Source organism: Camelus bactrianus, chromosome 34, assembly GCF_048773025.1.
Source record: "Camelus bactrianus isolate YW-2024 breed Bactrian camel chromosome 34, ASM4877302v1, whole genome shotgun sequence".
Classification (NCBI taxonomy): domain Eukaryota; kingdom Metazoa; phylum Chordata; class Mammalia; order Artiodactyla; family Camelidae; genus Camelus; species Camelus bactrianus.
The window spans coordinates 7,068,483-7,088,121 of NC_133572.1; the positions used below are offsets into that span (position 1 = coordinate 7,068,483).

The 19,639-nt window shown below is 43.3% G+C and overlaps 1 protein-coding gene across 2 annotated transcripts in view; it reads left to right on the forward strand.

The window, feature by feature from the left end:
- Positions 1-9,716: 9,716 nt before the first annotated feature.
- The window catches only part of ETV6 (ETS variant transcription factor 6), a 222,554-nt gene continuing 212,631 nt past the window's right edge, over positions 9,717-19,639 (forward strand). For both annotated transcript variants that reach the window (XM_074357505.1, XM_074357506.1), the window contains exon 1: positions 9,717-9,917. In XM_074357505.1, the coding sequence (XP_074213606.1) occupies positions 9,885-9,917 (33 nt within the window). In that variant the 5' untranslated portion in view covers positions 9,717-9,884. The remainder of the gene's footprint in view (positions 9,918-19,639) is intronic.

Sequence of the window (19,639 nt, forward strand, 5' to 3'; positions counted from 1 at the left end):
CCAATCATGACCATTTCTGCCATAAAAAGGGAAAAAGGAAACATGGAAAAAGGGGACAAATAGAAATTTAAAAGGACATGATATAAAATAGTCCAGAAAAATCTACAATTAAATACAGAAGTGGAGTTTATGATAACTCATATACTCATAACCAAAAAATCAGGTAAAGTCAGAATGGATTTTTTTCAGTTTACTCATATGATGGTCAGAAGAGATCTATCAAAAATGTTAGAACAAATATAGCTTGAAAATAAAAAGACAAAAATGTATAAAACAGGCAACTGTTAACCAAAAGAAAGCTGACAGGGCTATATTTTTATTAGAATAATAGATATTAAGATTAAAAAATTAAGTATAAAGGGGGACATTCATAATGTCTTTTTAAAACTTCAAATCATAAAAATTCTAAACTTATGTGCACCTAATAAAGTAGCATCAAATTATATAAAGTAAAAATTGATAAGGTGAAGAGAGATTATGGCTCACAAAGCTTAAAGTATTTACTATCTGGCTTTTTATAGAAAAAGTTCATAGTCCACTGGACATAAAGCATCTCAACCAATTTCAAAATATTGGTATCAAGTGACAGTTATCTTTGAACTGGAATGAAATTAAGACACCAATAAAAAAGAAATTAAAATAACTTTTAAAAAGTCCATGCTCTTGAAAATTTAAAAGGAAACCACACTTTTAAATAATGCATGTGTGAAAGGAGAAATGATAATGGAAATTTTACAATAAATGTAGTAAATGATAATGAAACATTATGTATTAGAACTGGATAGATGGCAGGATGAACAAATAGGGCATCCCTGAGGGCACTAATTGCAATGCATTAAACAGGCCAAATTTGTTTAAATCCATGAGTTTAGCTACTTGGGGGAAAAGCTAGTAGGTCACCTTGGGAGGAGACAGAGAACCATTCATTATGTTGAGAACTGGTAAATAGAAAAGTCAAACGTTTATCACGCCTTGCCTACGTGGACTATACCAGTGAGCAGGCAATAATCAATCAACTGGAATTACTGGTATAGGTGGACGAGTTGAAGCTTGCAGAGAAGCCCAAGAGGCCAATCGTATCCAGATGCCCAAACGAGGCCTTTAAAAGGGAGCTCTGGGAGACGTCTAGGGGAAGCTCTTACCTCCATGGGCTGATGATGGAATTTAAGATGAGCAAGGACAAGCTGGGATCCAGTGATGACCTCTGTGTCCAACCATCACCCCACCTGACTGCAACAAACTTCTGAAAGCAGTGGCCACTACTTCACTTCGGCCTTCCAGATTCCGTGCAGGCTCTTCTTACAGCCCACTCTAACGCAGAACCATAAGGGAAAGGGAATTCTGGAAAACAGCAGCACAATTTAGTGTGGTCCACAGTTTTTCAATTTGCCAGCTATACATCTTTTTTTAACCATTTCCAAATACAGATAATAGCAAAATCAGGTTTCCACTTAAGATGTAGCTACCCCTCCTACAACCGCAAAGACACTGATCATCTCCCCTAAAGAATCCACACAAGATCCATCTTTCGATGATGTCCATTTATCTTACAGCTGGATCTCACTCATCCTGTAATAGCCTGTAAGTTAAAGACTAACGTATAAAGTTAATATTTTATGTTAGATAGAGGAATGGGAGAGGAAAAAAGAAAAGAATGGGGTGTGTGTGTATTTTGCTCACAAAGGCAACATCTTTCCCCCCTGCTCCCCACTTCACATATGAATATATTCATATCAAAGAGAAAATATACTCAGAACTACTACTGTCCTCATTTCTGCAGTTGGTCACCTGGTCATCCTCAGCGTTTATTAACCTCCTTTTCTCATTATCCAGTCGGTATTCTCTGCTCTCCGGAAGCACCTCAGCCTTCCTGGAGGGTAACCCAAAGCTTCGTTCCCGAAGGATCTGTAGCATTGGCAGCTCTGCTGTATTGGGTTGTCCTAGTTTTCCATCAGCCTTTTTCATAGTATGTGGGAATAGAAAGAGGTGTCCGCAGAGGATCAGTTGAATTCCTCCACCCTGCTCCTGTTGCGTAGTAGGAACCCAATTTCCCTTTGAGCATCAGGACTAGTCACACTAGCTAATATATCGAGCCACCTTTTTTTTTTTTTTTTTTTTTTTTTTGCTGGTTGGTTCAGCTCTAGACCATAGGTTTGTGGGTTTATTTCTGGGCTCTCTATTCTGTTTCATTAATCCATATGTCTATTTTTGTGCCAATACCATGCTGCTTTATTGCTATAGTATTGTAGTATTGTCTGAAGTCTGGGAGGGTTATTTTCTGCAGTATTGCTTTGGCATTCTGGGTCTTTGTGATTCCCTATAAATTTTAGAATTATTTGTTCTAGTTCTGTGAAAAATGTCCTGGGTAATTTGATAGGGATCGCATTAAGTCTGTAGATTGCTTTGGGTAGTATGGCCATTTTAACAATGTTAATTCTTCTAATCCAAGAGCATGGGATATCTTTCCATTTCTTTCAATCATTGTTAATTTCCTTAATATACAACAATGCATTTCTTAAAGCCTTGTTGAAGGGAGTGTCTTCTGTACCCTCCCAAATCATAATTAGGGGACAGCCACACAGTTCTTACATAAGAAATCTACTCCAGCATTCCAACGCCTTATCTTTTGGATAACTTCCATTTATATCACGTGAGATGGATTTATGAAAGAGGTGATTTTCAGGTACTACTTGACAGAAAACAGTTTCACAGTTTGTGTGTGTAGGTGGAGTTTTGAGTAATATGGAACAAGACCTAAGGATAGAAATGGGAGTAATGAAGTCAGAGATTTGAGCAGAGATAAAAGATTCAGTAGCGCTTGCAGATGAACTAGAGACGTTTGATGGTGGAAAAGGAGTGCAATAATTTAAACTGGAGAGTTGCTACTTCTGGAAAGACAGAGGAGAATCTATGAACGGAACAGAAAGACTGGGAAAGAGGAACTATATATGGCAGGAGAGAGAGTGGCATGTCAAAAATTATTTTGAGGTTCATTAACTTGGAGGTTGATAGTATAGTTCCATTAGTAAGAGAGATTGGGAAGCCATAGGGAGAAGGCATATGGAATACAACAATTTAAAGGTTAGATGGGAAAAGATGAAAAAGAGAACTGAAAAATTCTAAAAATGTAACAGCTAGAGGTGACTGTGGGAAGCTGATCAGTGACTTTGTAACGTGACAGGTTGGCTCAGTTGAACTACGTCCCCAGAGTTCCCTTCTCTGTACGTTTCCAGTTGTGTGGCCACGGGAGAGGGTCTGGTGTGATGTGGAAGGTAGAAATGAAGCAGCATTTTGTAGCTCACACACGTTGTCATGTATCTGTTGCCTCATCTCAGTGTGTGTGGCAGGGTGACTGCTCCACCTCCGCCAAGATTCTCCTTCAGCCTCTGCAGCTCCTGAGCCTGGGGTGTGTGTTTAGTTCCACGACAAAGGGCCCCAGCTTGTACGGGACACCCAGGCCGTCAAGGTCAGAGGCAATGAGAATTGACATGCGTTTCAGTCCAACCTCATGGGCTCCAGCTCATGCTTTTGAGTTCTAGCCTGTTCTTGGTTTCACCCACTTTACATTCATCTGCTTTTCCCGACTGCCTGCCACATGTATTCCCTTTGCCGTATCGGTCAGTGTGCAATCAGAGATACAGAATCACTGTATATGTATATACTATAAACACTACACACACACAGAGGGGATTCTGCTTTTCTGATTGCACCCTGACTGATATAATAAAGCAAATATATAGTTTAAGGCAGTGATTCTTAAGATTTAAAAATCAGTGTCTAATTTGGATAAGCACAAACATTTCTCCTCTTCTTTCTCACCCTACTAGTTATGACAGACCCTTTTTCAAAGAAGCATGCTCAATAGGTTAAGGAATTCTGGACTGGCAGAGAAACATGGATGGTGTTTCTTTCTGCAGTTTGTGTATTTTTTAATGTTATTATTCTCGTTGTAAAAACCTAACTTTATACTACGATAATGGCTGTATGTTTTTTAATTAAGCACGTTCACTTCCACGTATCCTTAACTGATCATTCTTCCCTACTCTGTGCCCCTTCTCATCACTCTTGAAGGATAAAGACTAGACATTCAGGTTTCTCTTCCAGTTTGTATGCAGAAAGTCATAAGAGATCATAATTCATTCCCTAACACCCAAAACAAACCAGATAATCTACATGATTATAACTTTAAAAAACCATCAGAGAGATGAGAGTACAAAGATACCCAAGTGAACTAAATTTCGGAAAACAACAATCCTTCAAATCAAAGCAAAGATCCACAGTGGTTCTCACCCCTGACTGAAGTGTACATGTAGATTTCCACCATAGATGATGGTAAGAAGCTCAGAAAGACTTGTAGAGGGTGGGAGAGCTGAGAGATACCCATGACTCTCCAGGCCTTCAGCTAAAAAAGACTGAGGGTCGTGGCAGGAAAGAAGTGAAACCCTCCCCCGAGGCTTGAAGCTAGAAGACACGGAGCAAGGTAGAACAGCTGGGGTAACAGCACTAAGACAATACTTGCTTGTAGGAAGAGTTCTGATCCTGCCTTCAAAATATTTGAAGCCCATGGTTTATTGAATCAAATGAAAGAATTACAACAAAGCCCAAATCTAGTTTACCTATAGATTACATCAACTCTGCTCTAATTCTAGTGGCCTTATAGAAGGTATATGGCCCTTCTGGGCAGAAAATATCACTTAATTCATTGTCTACTGTATTTTTACATAAAATGTCCAGCATACAGTAAAAAATATCAACACACACACAAAAGAGCAAGAAAATGTAACCCATGGTCAAGAAAGGAAACCAACTGAAGTTAACCAAGAAAAAAACCTGTATTGTAGAATTATCACAGTATAAATGCTAAAGGGCTTAAAAGGTGGAGCCCATGTATGAAGACATGGGAACTTCAGAAAAGTGATGGACAGTATAAAATATGGAAATGCTAAAAATAAAATATACAGTATCAGAAGTAAAGAACTAGATAGGCTTAACAGTAAGTTGGACAATACAGAGGAAAAATAAAATTGGAAAAGAGATAAATAGAAAGTATCCAAATTGAAAGTCAAAGAGAAAAAAAGAAATAGAACAGAGTACTGGGCATCTATGGAACAATGTCACATGGTCTATCACTTGTAGCATTGGAGTAATAAAAGGAGAGGAGAGAGAGGATGGGCAGAAACAATATTCAAAGAGATAATAGACAAGAATTTTCTAAAACTGATGAAAGATACCAACTTACAATTCCAAGAACTGTCAGCAACATTAAGAGGAATATATACAAAAACAAATAAATAAACCCTACATGTAGGCACATCCTAGTGAACATTTTGAAAACCAAATTTAGAGAGCAGATCTTAAAGGCAGCCAGAGGAAAAAAGACATTACACACAGGGAGCTAGATTATGAACTATAAATGACTTTTAATCAAAAATAATGGAGACAGAGATGGAATGATATGCTTAAAGTTCCAAAAAGGAAGGAAAAAAATCTGCCAACCAAAAATTTTATATACAGTGAAAATTATCCTACAAAAATGAATGTGAAACAAAGACACTCTGACACAGAAAAAGCTGACAGACTACCTTCAACAAGAAATGCCAAAGAAGTTCTTGAGGCCAAAGAGAAATGATGCAAGATCTGCAAGAAGGAGTAAAAAGGACCAGAAAGGATAAACAGCAGAAGAGATTAAAAAGAGATATATATTTTAGTACCTTTATAATACACAAATATTTACAATGTTTTAAATATCAAAAACCTCCATAACGTATGGTGGGTTTTATAACATATGTAGAAATAAAATACAGGACAATATCATAAAGGATGTGTGAGGGACACATGAAATTATACTCCTGTAAGTTTCTTATATAGTCATAAAATAGAATAGTATTATTTGAAGATAGACTGTGATAATTAAAGACACAAATTGTAATTTCTAGAGCAACCACTATATTTAACATAAAAAAGAAACACTAGAAAGGCCATCTAGGAATTTAAATGGAATATGAAAAAAAAAAAACCCTATTACCCTAAAGAAGTCAGAAAATAAGGAATAGAGAAACAACAAATGAATAGGAATGAAAGAGTGAAAAGAACTTTTCTCAATCATTATTTTTTTTTTCTTTTAAGGGCAATGTCTTTAATTTTTCACTTCATTCATTGTTGATACATATTTTTTAATTTTTTATTGAACTATAGTTGATTTGCAATGTTGTATTAGTTTCAGATGTATAGCAAAGTGATTCAGTTATACATATACATATATATCCATTCTTTTTCAGATTCTTTTCATTATAGGTTTTTACAAGATATTGAATATATTTCCCTGTGCTATACAATAGGTCCTTGTGGTTTATCTATTTTATATATAGTAGTGTGTATACATTAGTCCCAAACTCCCAATTTATCCCCCCTTCCCCACCCCTTCTTCCTTTGGTGACCATAGGTTTGTTCTATGTCTGTGAGTCTCTGTTTTGTAAATAATTTCATTTGTGTCATTTTTTTAGATTCCACATATAAGTGATATCATATAATCTTTGTCTTTTTCCATCTGACTTACTTCACTTAGTATAATAATCTCTAGGTCCATCCATGTTGCTGCAAATGGCATTATTTCATTCTTTTTATGGCTGAGTAATATTCCTCAATCACTATTACTGAGTTTTAGAAATTAGTTTTGCTGCAGACTTGCTAATGTTTTTCATGAATTTAACCTAAAACTACAAGGCAAAATATAACTATATGTGAAGCTTATACTGCAGTTAAATAATTTCAACACAATTAACATTCTTTGAATCACAAATAATATCAAGCTGCTTTCTACACTTCCCACACTGTCAAAAGTTAAAACAAGAAGCAAGATCTCCATTTTAACACAACTTTGCAGCAGTTAGTTTTCTGAACTCAAACTGCAGTTCCAACGGTGTTTTTTTGGATTTTGATGCAGATGAAAAGGATATTTTCATATTTAAAATCTACTTCACTGTGCAACTGAGACAATTCCATCTAACTTTCAATTGGAAGTGATTAATCTACAACGTGATGGCATTCTAAAGTGGAAATATCAAGAGAATTTATAGAATTCTAATAAAATTGTATAAATGCCATACAGGCAAGAAATAAGTTCAAGTAAAACCATATGCTCATGGACTGATACATTTGGCAGTATCCTATCTGGGTACAAAGATATTTCCAAATGAAATATATAAAATCTCATGACAGATAAGCATCAACAGATAAACATTTGCAATCAATTCTGATGATAGAGAACATTTACTGTCACCGGGGGTTTAACTAAGTGAAATGCTGTCCCCTAAAAAAAGAGTTCCATTCTTCTCATTATTAGACCTGTATTACAACTGTTATTATTACACTTCACATTTTTTGTCAATTAAATAATTGGAGATATTTGTTTTCTCTCTTGTTATCTAAGTATCTACACCTTGTTCTCAATTTTGCCTCTTGGTGCTCCAAGCCTAAAATATTTACTACCTGGCCCTTTTAAGAGAGAGCTCACCAACTCCTGGCTAAATGCAACCTTTGCCACAGCTGAGATCATCTTTTGCTTTGGAACCACATACATTCTAATTTAAACGACCACTTCTGTGAGTCATTTGGAGAAGGTAAGAGGAGATAGAATGGAAGCTGACAGTCCATTGGGTCCTAAGGTTAAATAATTGTAGCTAATGTTAATTGAGCACATTATATGTGGCAAGCACTCAGATAATTAAACTCTGTATATATCGGCTTATTTAATACAGGAATCTTATGAGATACATACTATTCCCACCATCACCCCTTTTCCAAAGCTGAGAGTTGCCAAAGATCATTTTGATACGGGATATAGAGGTTTCTAGGATTTAACCCAGCAATGGGTAATCAGAACCAAAGTCAACATCAGCTGAGGCAGCTTAAATGTGTGAGAGGGGGTGGGTTGAGGGGCTTCAGGTGGTCCAAGGCAGATGAGTTGGTGTGGTCACGAGTTCTCTAGAGGAGGATAGGACTGTCAGGTGGTGAGAACCGCTGAGGTCCTCGGAGGTTCACAAAACTCCTTTACTCCTACCCTCCCAACAACAGGACTCTTTCCCATTCCAATCCCTTAAATAAAGTCTGGTTTAGAGTGTTCTTCGAATGAGCCTGTGAGAAAGTCTGAACACAATTTGTTATGTGGAGAGGTGAAGGGAAGTGGATAGGAAAGATCCGTAGGACGCAGAGGATCTGGGAAATCTGTCCCGGTCTATTTGTATATACTATGCACATACATTATATTTATACATATGTATTTACATATTTGTAATTTAATACACGTCTAGACAGTAACCCATACGTATTAGCAGGGTTTAGAATTTAAACATAATTATAATGTTCTCAACCTCCTGCAGTGAACACTTCAGAGCATTTTAAGAGGCTATAAATAACAAAAATAATTGAGAAGATTACGCGTACTCAAGGCTAGAACCTTCAGCCAGACCAGCTGTACCCTCCTTCAGTTGTTTTTCCAACCAAATACTCCTTCCCCGGCAGGATCCCGGGGGTCATCCCCTCGGCCAATGACGGCTTCAGGGAAGCGGTCCTGCGGATGGGGTATTATCTTCAGGAACACGTCCTGTCAACTTTGTAGTCGAGTCACCTATTTCGGTGGGTAGCGGCCGCTATTTCTTTAAAAAGACAGCGGATTTCGAAACAGGGAGGAAGGGGGGTCAGGAAAAGGAACCCAACTGCCTTTGAGAGCTGCCCAGCCAGCGCCTTCCCTTCTCCCGGACGCGCGCTCGGCCGGGCAGCGCCGCATCCCCGGTGGGGCGGGTGCGCCCCCTCTTTCCGCGGCGCCCACCTTCGCGGGGAAGCCCCCGCCGGCCGGGCCCCGGCGTCCGCGGGCGTCCGCGCGGCTTTGTCTGCGGCGTCGCGCTCCGGCGCTCGCTCGCCCCTTCGCCCCGGTGCGGGCTGTAACCCGATCTCCCATTTCCTGGTGGATTCTCTTAAAGAGGCCGCGGCCGAGAAGCAGAACAAAGGCTATTGTTTTATTTCCTCCTTCAGATTCCGCGTCCTTACCGGAATGTCCCTTCCTATATAATTATTTTCATTGCGTCTGAGCTTGGCCGGAGGGTTTAAAAAAAAAAAAACTAAGTAAACACAAACACCTTGTGCCTTTCAATGTCTCCGAGAGACGGAGCGAGGGGCGGGGAGGCGCCGAATAAACCCTGCTCTGGGGCTTCTGGAGCCCCGGCGGAACGTCCCTCCGCTTGTCTTCCGCGAGCCGCGCGAGGGCCCGGCCGGGGGGCTGCGCCGCCCGCCTCGTCAGCAGCCGCGGCCTCGCGCGGCCCCGCGCCCCCGCCCCTCCCCCCGCGCGGCTTTTATTTCCCCGATGCCGGGCTGTAACCCGAGCTTTTATTTCCTGGTGGCTCCTTTAAGAGGCAGAGCTCAGTGCTGGGAATTCACGTCAGTTTCTGCACTGAAACTCTCAAGATCAATGAGCAGAGAGCTTTCTCAGTTCTGCCTTTCAGTTTCTCTCTTCCAGGAAGGAAAACATTCGAGAGAGCGAGCGAGGGAGAGCGGCGGGAGGGCGGGGGGCGGGGGCGCCGGCCGCGGGTGGGAGGAGAGAGCGGGAGGCCGGCCGGGCTGCGCGCCGGGTCGCCGCGCCGCGCCGCGACCTGCAGACCCCGCCGCCGCGCCGCCCGGCTCCCACGCCCCCGCCGCCCCGCGCAGCGCCTCCGCCGGCGCCCCGCCCCGCCCCGCGCGCTCGCGGCCCCCCGGGGCGGCCGCCTCGAGAGATGCTGCAAGAAACTTCTTAAATGACCGCGTCCGGCTGGCCGTGGAGCGTTTCTGGGTTGGGGAGAGGAAAGGAAAGTGGAAAAAAACTGAGAACTTCCTGATCTCTCTCGCTGTGAGACATGTCTGAGACTCCTGCTCAGTGTAGCATTAAGGTAAAGATCTACCCCCCACCCCTCTCCCGGGTCGAAAACCTTGAGCTGCACCGGCCCGGCCAGTCGTGCTGGGCTTCTTCAGTTCCGAGGGGGCTGTTGCAGCCGCTCCGTTCGCTGGAAATGGTTTGGGGCGCCGGGGAAGGAGATGCAGCTCGCGGCGGCTGCCGTACCCTTTAGTGTAACCTTGCTACTCCCCCCTCCACCCTCCCGCCGAGCCCTCTGTCGGCTCCCGCGCCCCCAGCCCACCCCCTTTCTTTTTGACAATGAAATGCCCGTCACAGTCGGTCAGGAGGAACCCGAGTGGTCCCCAGGACTGTAAAACACCCCCGTAATTAGTGCGCTTTTTAAAATACCTGCTCCCTACTCCCACTCCCAACATGTGACTGAAATGTAACTTTTGTTCCCGAGGGGTGGTCTCCTTAAAAAAAAAGTTCTCCAGCCCCTTTGGGGTTGGAATCGTTTCTTCTTTTTTTAAGGGCTCCCGGAGTCTGACCAGACAGATTCCCCCACCCCCCCACCCCCCTCCCATTGTAATTGCAAGCGCTTGTTGGAGAGACAGTCGTGGTGTTGGTGTCAGCTTTTCCTGGGCATTGCACAATGAATTTCTTTCTTTTCTTTTCTTTTCTTTTTTTTAAACCAAGGTGAATAAAGTTGCTGAATGCTTATTTTACTCTGATGCATATGAAAGTTGAACATTCCCAAAGTAGAAAACTACTGTGATACAGGGAGAAAGAGAATTATCTAAGTGACCAGGCAAAATGACCTTCCCAGTTTGACAGTGCAGAGAGGACATGGAAGAGTAGAAATCTCCAGGCTTTCTGGCCGTGTTTTGCAGGATTGTCAATGCAGGTGGAGGATGTTTGCAAACACAGTACTTAGCTTCCAAGTAGTTGTGTGTGTGCATTTATATTATGTATGTGTGTCTATAAAGGCTAGTGGTGCTGCGGTTTGTTGCTTCTGAAAAGTTGTTGTAAAGTTTGCCACCGTGAGGAGGCAGAATGATTTGTCCATCTCCCCCTGTTATTTGTTGTACACTTTGATTTTGCTGTTCCATCAGTACCCAGATGGAAAAAAGCCTGCTGCTTCTGTGAGAGGCTGAAGCTTGTTTGTGGCTTGGCCCATTAATACGCGTTCATGGAGTGGACACTGCAGAAAAAAATGAACAAATAACCGGTTTTCTTCATCTGTGGGAAGTTCGAGAAACCTTTTCTGTTTTAACACTGCTTTTCCATAGGATCTGTTTAGGGGAGACACAGTGTTTTATCATTTGCTTATTAGGTTTTCACAGTTATACTCAGGTTTTACCGTTTCTCATCAGGGAAGATTCTGCTGGGTTTGAAATAGGGCTAATGTGAACTGAAAAGGTGGGTTGGGTTTGTTTTTTGCCTCCCAAAAATGCCCAGTGGAACTTTCGGGTTTCTGTGTTTGTACCTATCCTGGGGTGGCAGGACATCCGTGGTGGAGGGGGTGTCGGAGTAAAGAACTTCGATAGTTTGATACTCCAAAACCAGTTTCTTTTGCTGTATGAATTTTATTCTATGAGCTCAGAAAAATCCTATGGTGTGGCTAATGTAATTCATCTGACACTTCATAACACAGAGGTAACTAAATAATAGGGTACAAAATCAGTCGTATTTAGCTTAATGGCAAGAAATCTGACCTCAGGAGAACCTGGACCAACTAGGAGACAGAAATTTTAGGGCAAAAACAACAAAAAGCAAGCCTTCCTATGACTTTCTTGATACCTTTTCTAAAGAGACCGTGTATGCTATTCTGGGGGGCTTGTGTCTGTGTGTGGCAGGCAGAAGTGCTGTGGGCCAGCTTGTCTCATTGTGCCCTGTGGGGAGAAGAGGACAGCAACCCTTTCCTTACACACACACACACACACACACACACACACACACACACACACACACACACACACACACACACACAGATGGAAACAGTCCCAAACCCAGATAGCACACTTTCTTAAATGTGACATAAAAATTGCATCATAGTTGGCGTATCATTTTTTTCTGTCATTTACCCTCTTCAGTTCTTTTCAGGAGCCGCTTTTCCTGACTGTATTTTTCTGTAATTAGAATAGATTTAATGCTCTTCACTAGTAATGAAAGTATCACTTTTATTTTGGAATTTTTTTTTATGGAATCAGGCTATGACTGCATGAACCATGTGTATGTTTGAATGCATGTATATGAAGGGCATTTTTCCACAGAGTTTCTTTTTCAATTGGCAGTTTTCCAATAAGAAGCACTGGAAATCAAGGACCAGGGATTATTGCAGGTCGTCTGAAAATGTTCTGGTGATGTGTGCAGGGTTTCCCTTCTTCCTTGGGATGTAGGTCTGGTGACTGCATAATAAAAAATGTTTGCTGGGAGTCCACGAGCAAGTACTGGGATTGCCAGTAAACAATAAACTTTTCTGTGGAGCAGAGAATGAGTGTCAGGAGCTTGCAAGGATGAGCTGATGGATCTCATGTCCAGAGGACGTGGGACACTGGAGGCTCTCAGTATGGGGAGATGTCCCTCACTCCTCCTGTCCACTCCCGAAACCTTCCTCCCTTGCGCTCTTTCCTTACAAGCAGCTGGTCAGCAGGCAGTAAATTCCTCAGCAGCTGGTGTGATGGAGCACAGAGGAACCTGACCAGAGGCAGCCCCAGAGGGAAGTACTTTGTTTACTTCTGAGCAGCGTCAGTCCTGCTAGAAGAGTAGTGTGCGATTTAGGTGGAATTTCCAGGGTGAAAGTTTCTGAATCAGTCAGGCAGTGACACCTTTGTATGTGTTGCTTGCGTGGTGGTGGTGATGATGAATGCCTGATACGGGCTTTTATCTTTCTTTTGCACGTTATAAGCATGTTCCTGTCACCATAGGGAAGTTAATATCAGACACATGTTTACAGCAGAAGACAGGTTGACTATCCCAGAGTGACCCAAACTGTGATTGAGCCCCACTGCTTGTCTGCACCGGGCACTCTCATCATGAGAAATTAAACACTTCCATTCCTGACTATTTGGGGTTGTTTAAATGCAAGGACAGGGGCACCGAACTATGTAGAAAGTCAAATTATTTTTTTTTTCCGGCGGATTGCATGGCTGACTGTGCTGGTTATGGGAGGAAGGAAGAGGCTGTCTTTTCCATCATCAGCCTTCACCTTCAAGTCACCTGTTCAGGTTTAAGTTCAGCCAAGTCACAGCTGCAAGTAGTTACTGCCCCGCAGACACGGTCCTTTGTAAGGCTTGGGCGGCAAGGGCTATCCAGACTACTCCAGAAACGAGCCGAATCACTTCCCTGGTCCCCCTTTCTCTGCCCTCCGCACTGGTTGGTTTTCTTAGAGAATGAAATCTCTTTATTTTGCTGCCAACTGGAAGGCTCTGGGTTTCCCCTCCTGCACTCTGAGCTCCTTGGGTTTAGCGGTGATTATCTCTGACTCCTAGTACCCACCTTGGCACCTGGCTCATAAATGAGTCTCAGTCATGTTCGTTGGTTTGCAGCGAGGCATTGAGGAGGTCAGTGGCCTTCCCTCTCCATCCTGTGTACTCAGAGTGACTTAACACCTTCATTCACGGGCTTGCGTGAAGTAGTTAACAGGGCCACTCAACTGTCTTCAGGGAGGCCTACAGCACTCCTTGGTGTCCAAAAATTATCATCAGTAGAGTTTGCCCTATAATGTTTTATTATTAGTGGGGAGGGTATAGCTCAGTGGTAGAGTGCATACCTAGCATGCACGAGGTCCTGGGTTCAATCCCCGGTACCTCCATTAAATAAATAAGTAAACCTAATTAACTCTCTCACCAAAAGATAATAATAGTAATAATAAATTAAAGTAAAGTGATGTTAAAAACAAAAAAAGTTTTATTATTTTGATAAAAATTTTTAGGAACTGCTTTTTGTATCTAACCAAAAAAAAAAAAATAAATAAAGAATTGAGTATAGTATAAGAAAGGGGCTTGAGGAGTCACTGGAGAAGGTTCAGATTAACAGGCTTCTAAGTCCTCTCCCCTTTTCTTTAGCAGTTGAATCAGGGAACTTTGAGATTTTCTGAGCTGAGGGACCTGAGAGATCACTTGGGCCCACATCTGATTTTTATAGAGAGGAGGTCCAGACCACTGGAGAGTTTGCTCCAGCTGATCAGTGACCGAGCTGGGTTTAGGGCAACACAGGCTCCTGGTTCCCAGGCTACTGCCCCACACTTGCTGGGTTCCCAGTGCATCCCTATAAAAGGCTGAGGAAATTCGATACAATAGGCTGTGCTCTCTCTGGCACTTCCTAGCGTGGTCCATTTTAATCTCGAGCCAGCTGGTATGAGGGCACGGGGCATGTGCCCGGGGAGAGGGTGTGTGTGGGGAGCCCTGGGTGGAGACGATATATTGTTAGATGTGAGAAGAGGAAGTAGTAGGAGTCAGGAGATGAGGGAAGACGGGCTTGATGGGCTTGCATTTGCACCACTATCTACAGCAATCTTTTTTTATTATTATTATTATGGTCAAAAGCAGGTAACGTTAAATTCACCAGCTTAACCATTTTTGCGTGTGCAGTTCAGTAAGTGTATCCACACTGTTGTGCAACTGAGCTCTAGAACTTTTTCATCTCGCAACACAGAAACTGTACCTACTAAGCACTGATTTCCCCTCTGCCCTCCTCCCAGCCCTCGGGAACCACCTTTCTATTTTCTGTTTCTATGATTTTGACTACTTTAAATAGTTCATATGAGTGGAATCATTATCTTTTTTGTCATTATTGAAGTATATTTGATTTACAATGTTGTGTTAGTTTCTGGTGTATAACATACCAATTCGGTCATAGATTTATATATTCTTTTTCACTATACGTTATTACAAGCTATTGAATATAGTTCCCTGTGCTATACAGTGGGACTTTGTTGTTGCAGTCATATTATCTTTACTTCACTTAGCATAATGGCCTGGTTCATGTTGTGGCATGTGACAGAATTTCCTTCCTTTTTAAAGCCTGCATAATATTCCATTTCCTGAATATGCCACATTTTCTTTATCCATTCCTCTGTTGAGGGATGTCTGGGCATGCTTCCATCTCATAGCTTTTGTGAATAATACTGAGGTGAACATGGGTGTGCAAATGTCTCTTTGAGATCCTGCTTTGAATTCTTTGGACATGTACCCAAAGATGGAATGATGGGATTTGACTGTCCTTTATGATTGGATTACTGCATTCTGTTGGTTCTTATTTTGCGGTTGGCTTTATTCCTTTGATTACTATGTAAGTTTAAAAAGCTAAAGCTCTAAACTGTTCTTAGAAACAGTGAACAGTTAATTTTAAAATGGCTTTTGCTCTCAGTGAGTTGCTTTTCCTAGAATAAACTTCACCTCCCCCCAAAATAAATACATTAAAAACAAGATGGGGTGGCAGGATACAGCAATACTTTAAAAAGTTTTTTTAAATTGAAGTATAGTCAGTTACAGTGTGTCTGTCTTTGGTGTACAGCATTAATGTCTCAGTCATACATGTACGTACATATATTCATTTTCATAGTCTTTCATTATAGGTTATTGCATAATACTGAACATAGTTCCCTGTACTATACAGAAGAAATTTGGTTTTTTAAAATCTGTTTTTATATATATGGTAGTTAATATAATAGTACTTTTTTATAGCATGTGAAGCACTGGATACTTCTGCTTGGGGCTGAGGGCACTGGACCTGTTATTAGGGCCTTTCTGAGGAATCCTTGGGTGGGGGTGCTGGCTAGGCTCAGACATACACCTTAAATTACATGTAGTCAGCTTCCTGAGCTGAATACATGGCAGCTGGTCCTGGAGAGGTAGCTCACCTCTTTAGCACAGGTAAATTGAAGGAAAAGAAACTCCCACGGTGGGCACCAGATGAAGGGAGAGCTGAAACAGATCCTGTGCACCTGAACTGAGCTGCATTTACTCACACTGAGGATGGTCGGGGGCAGGGTGGGTGGAGGGGGAAGGGGATGCTGGGATGAAACTGAAGAGCGGCTGCATCCTGGTATGGATTTGGGAAAGTTTGCCCTGTGGTCGGTGTGGCTCCCCCAGCCAAGTGGATCCGTGTCAGATGAAGCCCCCTAGGGTGTGGGGTGTGCACATGATGTGTTTGTCTCTGAAGGCTCCTTGAGAGGCACCGGCGATCGTGTTCTGGCAGAGTCGTCGCGGCTGTGTTTGTTGTTGGACGTGTATAAAAAACCAATCTCTGTGTGTATTTGTTGAACAGAGTGAGTGCGAGTCAGTCAACACAGGGTTCCCACGGCAAGAGGGGCCCAGCTTAAAGAGCGTTGGCTGCCAGACCTGGTATTTGGGGGAAGAAAGACTAGACCAGATGCGTGAGACGTTAGAATGAGAGCCTGTTAAAAAGCAAACCCATTTTCATTGATTCCTAAACAGACAGGAACCAGACTAATAAGAAAGGGTGGCGTCCCAGGCTCAGCCCAGCACGTGGGCAGAAGTGGCCTGTGTCCGCGTCAGCTGTTGGTTAGAAATGACGGCTCCTTTGGGTTGGGAAGTGTTCTTCCGCATCGAAATAGTACCGCAAATATACTGTTTTGCACTGTTGATTTGCTCCACAACCGTCTCTTCTTAGATGGTGAAAGTATACAGTTCAGCCTGGTTTTTGTCTAAATGACCTGGAATTTGGGAGTATGGGGGGTGACTAAGGAAGGCGTTAGCCCGTGTTTGTTAAGTGTGGACCCCCCATGAGCCAACTGCTCACTCCGTCCTACGGACTAAGCTTAGGGAAACACCTGCGTTTTGGGAGCTTTTTAAAGTCTATGTAAGGAAAGGGGTTTGTGTGCTGTTCTGGTGGTCGTTGCTCCGCGTTCCTTCCTCTTCCTCCTCCTCTTCCATCACCACTACGGTCATTTATTTACTGCTCTGTGTGTGCTGGTCCTTGGGCTACACGTTGTATCTGCTTGATCTCATTTGCTCTTCTCACCTCCCGCAGGGATTCAGGTTTTCTCCCCAGGCTTTTTGTTTGTTTGGTTTTGGTTTTGGTTTTGGTTTTGGTTTTGGTTTTTGTTTTTGTTTTTGTTTTTGTTTTTACCAGCAAGGAGCCTGAAGCCCAGGGTAGTTAAGTGGTGTCCTGGCCCAAGATCTCATAGGCTGTCCTCGGCCAAGCTTGGACCAGAGTCTACATCTCGGGATCGCGGGACTTTCCCTGACCCTCGTCTCAAGTCCTGCCACCTTTATGAAGAAAGTTAGGAAACCAAGAGCCACAGGGCAATGAGGAGAGGCCAGAAGAGAGCTGGCAGAGATGTTCACCAAGGTCCTTCGCTCCTTCCCTCTCTGGCCTGCCCCGCAGCCGGGTTGTTCCTAACCGTCCCTTTGGTGATGGGGAGAGAGCCAGATGGTCACACTGCACCCCTCCCCCAACCCTGAATGGCTGTCCAGATCTTCCATCTTCACACCAATCCCTGATGCTGTCTAGTGATACTTGGCCTTTCGGTGGGTTTCGTTTGAGCCCTATTCATGCTTTTCTTAGATCCCTCCTCTTCCGTCTCTGCCTCTCCCTTCTTTCCCCCTGTGCCTGCTTACCTGCTTACGACGTCACCAGGTGGGTGACAGGCCTGATGGTGTCCTCTCATCCTGCCCACCCTCAGAGTGAGACACCTTCGTCACACCTGGGTCAGGCTCTTGGCCTTCCTTCCACAGGTTTTTTGTTTGTTTTCCCTTTAAAACTTTTTACACAGTCCACAAATGTGATGCTTTAAAAAAAACCATCCCTCGTGCACATCTTTAACACCATGTGATTTCTCGGAATCGATTTGAAGTCTTTTCAGGTATTCCCTGATTGTCCCCCACCACCAAAAGAATAATCTTTTTTCTTTCCTGTGTCCTGATAGCCTGATCCTACTGACCTTGTTCTAATTTCTCTGAATGAAGAGAGAATTGGGCGCTCTGACGTCACGCATTTATGGATTTGAACGGCATTAATGAAGCACATCTTCAGAGCAGATGTGGGGAAGGGAGCAGAGATGTGGTGAGGACGTAGCAAAAGAGGACTCAGAGCATCACCCCAGATTCTCATGAAACAGATGAGGAAACTGAGTCCCAAGGCACTTAACAGCAAGTCTGAGAGCACAGTGCTCTGCGTAGCTGAGCCAGCATCACAGTCAGGTGTTCTGTCCCAGGGCCGAGTCCCACTAACGCTGCGGCCCAGGGCGACTGACAAAAAGCAGACAAGTTCTCAAAGCATTGGCTCATCGCGAGGACTCGTATACAAACAGTGAAACCCCCTTTTCCAGCACCACACAATAACTGACGATATTAATGATCGTAATTATGATCTCTAAGGGAAAGCCCAACTTTAAATGATGGGATTTAGGAAGTGAGGAAATAATGTAATGCATTTTGGAAAGCTATCCAACAAAAATGGCTGGCACAGAAATAACTAAGTTTTTAAAAGGCTATGCTTCAGTTATCCTGTGAAGGACCTACGAAAGTAATCCTTTACTCCCTAGTGAAGACAGGGAAGAGCTGCCCAGTAGGTCCGCATGCTCACCAGCCCTCGTGGGTTCCTCGGGCCTATTTTCCCTTTGTACGTGGGAGTCAGACACACGGAAAACGATCTCATTTCCTGAATGGCCTGAAAAGGTCGGGCAGCCCTGCTGGTGGGAGCGCCGTGGGTGCGTGTGCTCCGTGATGTGAGTGTTGCCACCACAGAGCTCCAATCACGCAGCTTCAGCTTTTGATTTGCATTTTAATCTGCCTGATGCCATTCTTTGGTTCTTATCTGTCAAGTTGATTTCTCTTCAGGGGATGGTAAGTTCCTGAGAAGAGGGGACCAGTCATTGTCAGACTGCGTGGAGTGCTTCTGGGGGAGGGACGGATCCCAGAGTAGACAGACCTGAGTGTGAACCCTGCTTCTTGAACTTGAACTTGTTCACTTTAAGCTTGAACCTGTTAACTCATCTGAACTGGTAATAAAAATACTTATCTCTTGAGACTATTGGGATATGTTAATTGCCTAGTGCAATACCTTACGTTGTACAAAAAAAAAACTTGGTTCTCTCTCTATATCCTCCCATCATAGAAATCTAGAAGGGGCTAGAGATTTTCCAGTCCTATGCCTACACTATCCAGTTGAGAAGTTGGAGACTAGAGGTGTTACGGTCTTGCTGGAGCTCCTGTGGCTGGATCGTGGCACCGCCTGAACCAAACTCTAGGTCTCCTGAGCTGGCAGACCCCCAGCCAGCACTGTCACCGTCCCCTTGAGTTTCTCCCAGGGCGAGGGTCACTCAGTCAGCGCTCTGCAAAGCCCTGATTTTGACCTTGATTGAATACAAGCCTCAACAAGAGAGCTGAGCCAACTGCAATTACATGGTAGGAACAGATGCCGTTTGCATCTTAAAGTTGGGAGGGAACAGCTAGTGGGGTTCTGAATAAGTTTTCAGAGATGAAAGAACAGTGGAAAAAAAAAAAAGAAAGAAAGAAAGAAAGAACCCTTAAGCCCGTCAGGGCTGTGCAGTGACTCTGATGAGCATTATTACTCAGCCCTCAAGTATTTGAACCTATTCAGGGATCCGCTTGTTCATACAGTTGCTGATTATTGGCGACCCCGGCGAGGCTTGAGAGGAAGACATCCATTCTTGAGTCTGCTTTTGTGTGACCGGCAGCTCCGTGTCTGACCACAGGGCAGATGCTGTTGGCTGCGGGCTGGTGAATTTCCAGTTGCAGGAGTGGCGAGTAGGCGGCTCTTCGTGGGATTTTATATGCAAGAGTTTAA